The sequence below is a fragment of the Rhinopithecus bieti genome, unplaced genomic scaffold (assembly GCF_001698545.2).
Source record: "Rhinopithecus bieti isolate Rb0 unplaced genomic scaffold, ASM169854v2 scaffold_11401, whole genome shotgun sequence".
NCBI classification, from domain to species: domain Eukaryota; kingdom Metazoa; phylum Chordata; class Mammalia; order Primates; family Cercopithecidae; genus Rhinopithecus; species Rhinopithecus bieti.
The window spans coordinates 1923744-1932081 of NW_016807151.1; the positions used below are offsets into that span (position 1 = coordinate 1923744).

Below are 8338 nucleotides of genomic sequence, written 5' to 3' on the forward strand. Positions count from 1 at the left end.
TTTTTTTTTTTTTTTTCCTGTGGAGATGTGGTGTCACTATGTTGACCATGCTGTTCTGAAACTCATGGCTGTTCTCCTGCCTCAACCTTCCAAAATGTTGGGATGACAGGTGTGAGCCATCTTGCCTGGTGAGCAGTAATATTTTAAAAAAACTTTTTTTCTGAGAAGTAGGTCTCAACAGTGGTCTTAAAATGCTCAGTAAACTGCCTGTAGTCCCAGCTACTTGGGAGGCTGAGGCAGGAGAATGGCATAAACCCGGGAGGCAGAGCTTGCAGTGAGCTGAGATCCAGCCACTGCACTCCAGCCTGGGCGACAGAGCCAGACTCTGTCTAAAAGAAAAAAAAAAAAAAAAAAAAAAACTCAGTAAACCATGCTGTAAACAGACATGCCGCCATCCAGGTTTTGTTGTTCCATTTCTAGAGCACAGACAGAGTAGATTAGCATCATTTAAACAATTTATTTTATTGATACATGGATTTACATATTTTGGGTATATGTGTGGTAATACATTCGTGTAATCAAATCAGGATAATTGGGATATACATCATCTTATCTCTTGTACACTAGGAACCTGTGAATTACTCTCTTCTAGCTATTTTGAAATGTACAGTCAATTAATACTAACTATAATCACTCTACTGATCTAGCAGACACTAGGACTTATTTCTTCTGTGTTTATTCGTGCACAAGATTTAGTATAATTTTTTCTTTTTTGCCGGGCGCGGTGGCTCAAGCCTGTAATCCCAGCACTTTGGGAGGCCGAGACGGGCGGATCACGAGGTCAGGAGATCGAGACCATCCTGGCGAACACGGTGAAACCCCATCTCTACTAAAAAATACAAAACTAGCCGGGCGAGGTGGCGGGCGCCTGTAGTCCCAGCTACTCGGGAGGCTGAGGCAGGAGAATGGCGTAAGCCCAGGAGGCGGAGCTTGCAGTGAGCTGAGATCCGGCCACTGCACTCCAGCCTGGGCGACAGAGCAAGACTCCGCCTCAAAAAAAAAAAAAATTTTTTTTTCTTTTTTGAGGGAGAGTCTTGCTTTATTGCCCAGACTGGAATGCAGTGGGACAATCTTGGCTGGATTGTCCAAAGAATGGACAAAGAATGGACAAAGTATTGCCCACTCCAGTCTGGGCAATAAAGCAAGACTCTCCCTCAAAAATGCAGAATGAAGAACCAAAGAATGAAGGCCCAAGGAGAGGAGAGAAACCAAAGAAGAGCCAGCCAGTGGAGCCATGAGAACCCACGACATCTACTGAGTTCATGTCTTACGTAGGTGCAGTTGGTGGTGCCCCCAAACGATGAAAATAATTGTTTTTGTAGAAGATACATAGAAAATCGTGGGCCACAGACTACCATGACAGATGGAAAAATAATGATAAAGTTTGAAATATTGTGAGAATTACTAAAACGTGGCAGAGGTATTAAGTGGGCATGTGCTATTGGAAAAATGGCACCAATAGACTTGCTTAAGGCAGGGTTGCAACAAACCTTCAATTTGTTAAAAAAAAAAATTGCAATATTTGCAAAGTGCACTGAAGCAAAGCACGATTAAAGGGAGGTGTGCCTGTGCATGTTTATTTTTGGCTGGTTGATTGTTCTTCAGTTGATATACTGTCTATAATTTTGTACCAACCAAAGAGGCCTGGGAATGCTTGAAGCCATACGTCCATTTCCAAGGTTTTCTGAGCCCAGGATGATCATCATCCAATAGCATTTAGAACACAGCGACCAAATAGTCCAGTGACCGGTTTCACTGGAATGACAGAAGCCTAGGAATGCATCCAGGATAAACTTTCTTCCCCACTGAGCCTTCAGTAGTAGGCCCCAGCTGCTACCCCTTTAGGCTGTCCTACCTCCCTTCCAAGGATCCTGGTGGTTGCAAGTCCAGAATTGGCTCATACCTGAGGGAATGGGCCAAAATCGCCTCCTGTAGGTGGTCCCAATCCCTCCTCAGGCCCCTGATGGCCATTGATGAGAGGTTTCGAATCCAGAAGACAGGTCAGTCTAGGTGCCCTGTCCCAGCTATACTTAACAAAAAGCCCTGAATTTTCAGAGGAACCAGGAAAAAGATGACCCTTCCCACTGAAGCTTTTATACACTTGGCAATAAATAAAGCAGTAGGAAAATACTTTCAAATTTATTTTTTGTTAATAAACATAGGTGACTTTTTTTTTTTTTTTTTGAGACAAAGTCTCGTCACCCAGGCTGGAGTGCAGTGGCATGATGGCTCACTGCAACCTCTGCTGCCTCAGTTCAAGTGATTCTCCTGCCTCCAGAGTGGCTGGGACTACAGGCATGCGCTGCCATGCCTGGCTAATGTTCTCTGTTTTTAGTAGAGACGGGGTTTCACCATGTTGACCAGGCTGGTCTGTAACTCCTGATCTCAAGAGATCCACCCGCCTCGGCCTCCCAAAGTGCTGGGATTACAGGTGTGAGCCACCATGCCCGGTCTGACAAAAAACTTTTAAAAGAATCTAACAGGTACTGGATGGTGGTTCTTTTCAATCCCTGCAGCTCTCTTCTAATCTTTGTCAAGATGGAGGCACGGGCCGGGTGCGGTGGCACACACCTATGATCCCAACACTTTGGGAGTCTGAGGCAGGCAGATCGTTTGAGCCGAGGAGATTGAGACCAGCCTGGGCAACATGGTGAAACTCCACCTCTACAAAAAAAAAAAAAAAAAAATTAACAAATTAACTGGGTCTATTGGTGTGTGCCTGTAGTTCCAGCTACTCATGAGGCTGAGGTGGGAGGATCACTTAAGCTCAGGAGACCAAGGGACCGAGGCTGCAGTGAGCCATTTATTGTGCCATTATACACCAGTCTGGGCAACAGAGTGAGACTCTGTCTCAAAACAAAACAGACAGAAAACCAAAAACTGGAGGCACACACTTCTAATACTTAGTGCTTGGGTCTTACATGTGGTGTTATTGACTGAGCATGGTCCTACTCAAGCTCCCCTATGGACATTTTCTCTTCCACCTGTGCCTCTTACTTTGCCATGCTTTCCTGGTTCTGTCTCTCCCTTGCTAGTCTTATTTTAGATGTCTCCTGGGCTCCAATACTGCTCCAATACTGGGCTGGGTGCAGTGGCTCATACCTGTAATCCCAGAACTTTGGGAGGCCAAGGCAGATGGGTCACTTGAGGTCAGGAGATGGAGACGAGCCTCGTCAACATGGTGAAACCCTGTCTCTTATACTAAAAATACACAAATTAGCCAGGCGTGGTGGCATGCATTTGTAATCCCAGCTACTCAGGAGGCTGAGGCAGGAGAATTGCTCAAACCTGGGAGGCAGAGACTGCAGTGAGCTGAGATTGCGCCACTGCACTCCACCCTGGGCAGCAGAGTGAGACTCAAAAAAAAATACATATATATATGAATATATATATGAGGTGATATATATATATATATATATATATTTTTTTTTTTTTCCAATACTTTACCCCAAGTCCTGAATTTTTTTTATTTTTAGAGACAGCTTATCTCTCTGTTACCCAGGCTGGAGTACATTGATGTGATCACAGCTCCCTGCAGCCTCGAACTCCTGGGTTCAAGTGATCCTTCCACCTCAGCCTCCTGAGTAGCTGGGACTACAGGTGCATGTCATGGTGCCTAGTGAATTAAAAAAATTTATTTTTTGTGGAGATGGGGACTTGCTTTGTTGCCCAGGCTAGTCTCAAACTCCTGGCTGCAAGTGATTCCCCCACCTCAGCCTCCCAAACTGTTGGGGTAACAGGCATAAGCCACCGCACTGGCCCCAAAATCTTTCTCTACAACCTAGAGCGCCTCCTTAACCTTCAGACCTAGGCAGCAAATGACCTGATAGTTACTTGAATGTCTTACAGGCTTCTCAATACAAGATACTCAGAACTAATCTCTTCTTCCCCTGAAGCCTCTTATTTCTGTTTCCAGTCTCAGTTAATAGCAAACACTTTCCCCTCAGTGATCTTGGACACAAACTCAGGAGGCATCCTGGGCCCTCCCTGTCCCTCATCCCCAATCACAAGCCCTACTAACACACCCTCTATTATTAGACCTTCAGTCCAAACGTCCATCAGCAAACCCTGTCACCTTTATCTCCGAAATGTGTTCATCCATCAAAAAATTTTTGTACAATTAATGTGTTGAAAATGTGTCAATTAAAAATAAGAATTTTGCTGGGTGCAGTGGCTCATGCCTGTAATCCCAGAACTTTAGGAGGCCAAGGAGGGTGGATCATGAGGTCAGGAGTCTGAGACCAGCCTGACAAACATGGTGAAACCCCGTCTCTACTAAAAATACAAAAATTAGCCAGGAGCGGTGGCGTGCACCTATAATCCCAATTACTCAGAGGCTGAGGCAAGGAGAATTGCTTGAACCTGGGAGGCAGAGGTTGCAGTGAGCTGAGATTGTGCCACTGTACTCCAGCCTGGGTGAGAGAGCAAGACTCCATCTCAAAAAAACAAAACAAAACAAAACCTGTTTTTTTACCATTCACTACTAAAATCCATTCAATGCTATGTCACTGACCTGGTCTACTGTAGTAGCCTTGTTACAGGCCCGCTTATTCATTGCCTCTTTGGCAATGTTGTCCCTGATGACTCAAGTCCCACTCTATCACATTTTTCCATTTTCTTTACAGGCCTTATCGCTTTCTGAAATAATCTTCGTTTTTGTTGGTAACAGAGTTCTTTAGTGATGAAATAGTCACTCTGGGCTAGGTGCAGTGGCTTACGCCTATAACCCTAGCACTTTGGGAGGCCAAGGTGAGTGGATCATTTGAGGTCAGGAGTTCGAGACCAGCCTGGCCAACATGGTGAAATCCTGTCTCTCTACTAAAAATACAAACAAAATGAGTTGGGCATGGTGGCGCATGCCTGTAATCCCAGCTACTTGGGAGGCTGAGGCATGAGAATCACTTGAACCCAGGAGGCAGAGGGTTCAGTGAGCTGAGATTGCATCACAGCACTCCAGCCTGGGTGAGAGAGTGAGACCCTCTCTCAAAACCAAAGCCAAAAAAAAAAAAAAAAAGGCAAAATGCTGGACAAGGTGGTTCCCAAAAGAGGATATGTAAAGCACATGGGGCAGAAGGAATTTTAATCTTTTTTAAAGTATATTTTTTCCTTTTTTTCATTGTCATAATTCCCCAAACAAAGAACTTTAATCTTGCACTTCTCTCCCCTAGGTGTTCTGGCTTGCGGGCTCGCTGCTCATCATTGGCCTGGCGTCTGTGGTCATCCCCACCATCGGGTGGCGCTGGCTCATCCGCATCGCCTCCATCCCAGGCATCATCCTCATCATGGCCTTCAAGGTGGGGAAGCACTCATGGCTCCTTCCTGTCCCCTCCTCCTGTTGGTCCTGTGGTCTTCATGCCCCACAAATATCTACCTATTTTTTTCCCCTCGAGACAGAGTCTCTCTTTGTTGTGTAGGCTGCAGCGTAGAGACACGATCTTGGCTCACTGCAGCCTCCACCTTCCAGGTTCAGGTGATTCTCCTGCCTCAGCCTCCTGAGTAACTGGTATTACAGACATGCGCCACCACACCCAGCTAATTTTTGTATTTTTAGCAGAGAAGGGGTTTCATTATGTTGGCCAGGCTGATCTCGAACTCCTGGCCTCAAGTGATCTGCCCACCTCGGCCTCCCAAAGTGCTGGGATTACAGGCGTGAGCCACTGTGCCTGGCCATCTTTCTCACATCCTATTACCTTTACTGGGGAGTCTGTCTCAACCAGTGAACAGCCCTCACCTCCCTTAGTCTGCCTCGTTGCCCCTCTTCCTAGAAGTTTTCTCTGACAGCTCCATCGTGTTTTTGCTGACTCCACTCTATCCTTCAGCACCCACCTGTTGGATGCTGTTGACATATTCCCAGGCCACCACAGGCCTGCTGGCTGACGTGTCCTCCTCTTCCACTCTGTAAGCTGTTCAACTGTAGAATCATCAGCTTGCTTAGTTTGCAGTAAAATTATACTCATTGTTCAAAGACAAGATTGACCGCTCGGCAGAACAGGGTTTTACTTTGGTGTCACCTACCCTATGGAATCAAAGAATGTCAGAATTCAGAAAGGTCCTTGATGGCCATTCATTCTAAACCTTGACTCAATACAGGTGCCATCTTCCAGTAAGTCACCAAAATGACCAACACAAAGGGAAAGAGGAGAGGTCACCAGACCTCTTAGACAACATGAAGTTGTTCCTTTGGCCACATACCTATGAATCTGTAAGAAAGGTGATATTGTAGACATCAAGGGAATGGGTGCTGTTCAAAAGGAATGCCCCCAGGTGTTACTGTGGCAGAACTGGAGGAGTCTATGATGTTACTCAGCATGCTGTTGGCATTGTTGTAAACAAACAGGTTATGGGCTAGATTCTTGTCAAGGGAATTCATGTGCATATTGAGTACACTAAGCACTCTAAGAGCCGAGATAGCTTCCTGAAACTCTTGCAGAAAATCATCAGAAAAACAAGCCAGCCGGGTGCGGTGGCTTACGCCTGTAATCCCAGCACTTTGGGAGGCCAAGGCGGGTGGATCACTAGGTCAGGAGTTCGAGACCAGCCTGACCAACATGGTGAAACCCCGTCTCTACTAAAAATACAAAAATTAGCCAGGCATGGTGGTGCGTGCCTGTAATCCCAGCTACTCAGGCTAAGGCAGGAGAATCACTTGAACCCGGGAGGTGGAGGTTGCAGTGAGCCAAGATCGCACCACTGCATTTCAGCCTGGGTGACAGAGCGAGACTCCATCTCAAAAAACAAAACAAAACAAAAAAGGAAGCCAAAGGGAAGGTTACCTGGGCTCGGCTGGAGCACCAGCCCTTTTCCACCCAGAGAGGCACATTTGTGAGAACCATGGCGGGGAGCCTGAGTTGCTGGAAACTTCTCCCTATGAATTCATGGCATATTAAGTGCAAAAAATAAAAAGACCTCTGGACTGTTTTTAAAAAAGGGATTTTGGAGGTGTTGAAGGAGGGGACTTCTGACTGTGGAAGAGATTATGTGCTGGGAAACTGTCATATTGCTGTGGAGGCTGGTCATGAGGCAAGAGGAAAAAGGCTGGAAAATCAAAAGTGTCAGAATAACCAAGAGGGGGACCCAAACTGCCCTCTGGCCATGGGAATGTGGGGCCAGGTGCTGCTGTGGAGGTGCTTTTCTGAGGAAGAGGCAACAGCCTTGATTGCGTGAGGTGTGAGAGATGGGAGGTGGTCAGAGTTGATTCTCCAGCTTCAGTGGAAGCCCATACTATTTTCTGCATGCGATATTCAAAATATTCAGCATTCAGTGGGTTGAGGGCCTTGACAATCAGAACTGATTCTTCACCGTGTCGGTGCTGGAGCCCTCTGCTCCTGTCACCCTTTGGTGGGAGGTCCTGGGGTTCCTGGGGAGGGGGTGGAGAGAGGCGCCTGTGGCAGTGTCTATTTACCAACCGAAAGTGAGAATCACATTATGTTAACAACTAGGTTGGGCCCTATTGGTGCTAAGCTGAGTATCAGCCTGCCGTCATCCTAGAAGGCACTATGATAAGGAGAACATGACCTTTTTTGTTCCAAATCAACTTTGAATCCAACAGAATACCTGCTACATTGCATGCCTTTAAGCTGGTTACATACTTTTCCTATCTTGGGAAACTAGGACTGTACAGTGTATAGAGCAATAATAGCTGTACCCCTGGGTTCTATAGCAGTGGCCACTCTGATGTTCTTCGTAATCTCTACCCAGTTTATTCCTGAATCTGCCCGGTTCAATGTCTCCACTGGAAACATTCAGGCTGCCCTGGCCACTCTGAATCACATTGCCAGGATGAACCACTCAGTCATGCCGGAGGGGAAGCTGGTGGAGCCTGTCCTGGTGAGTGCTCTCACCCGAGGTCTTCTCCCATCACCAGTGGCCACTGGGAAATCCCCTAAGTTGTGGAAGGCTGGAGGGAGGGGGGAGCCTTGCTCTCTAGTCCTGTCCTAGAGGCAGGGCCATGGCCAGGAAAGATGTGAGGCTACATTCATTTTCACTGTGAGCCATGGGACCCTGGTGAGTTACCTACCTTTGTTTTTCTTATCAATAAAATAGAAATAATAACACCCACCTTGCAGAGCTAATCACATGATTTGGCATCATTGTCAATAGATGGGAGGTTGTTTTCTTTTTTGTACTGGCCTTGTTTTGTTTTGTTATGAAGTTTATAAACCTCATTACATGACTTTTTTCATCTCTCTGAAACAGTTTCTATAAGGTAGGTGTTAACCTCCTTGAACATTTGGTGAAATTTGCCTGTAGAGTAATTTGCCTGATATCTATGTTGAGGGGTTGGAGGATAGCAAGACATTGTTGAGCAGAAAGTTCCTTTTATTATTATTATTATTAT

At 46.1% G+C, this 8338-nt stretch overlaps 1 protein-coding gene across 2 annotated transcripts in view; it reads left to right on the forward strand.

The window, feature by feature from the left end:
- Window positions 1–8338, forward strand: part of SVOPL (SVOP like) — an 81407-nt gene that overhangs the window by 26968 nt on the left and 46101 nt on the right. For both annotated transcript variants that reach the window (XM_017880391.1, XM_017880392.1), the window contains 2 exons: window positions 5169–5294; window positions 7699–7827. In XM_017880391.1, the coding sequence (XP_017735880.1) occupies window positions 5169–5294; window positions 7699–7827 (255 nt within the window). The remainder of the gene's footprint in view (window positions 1–5168; window positions 5295–7698; window positions 7828–8338) is intronic.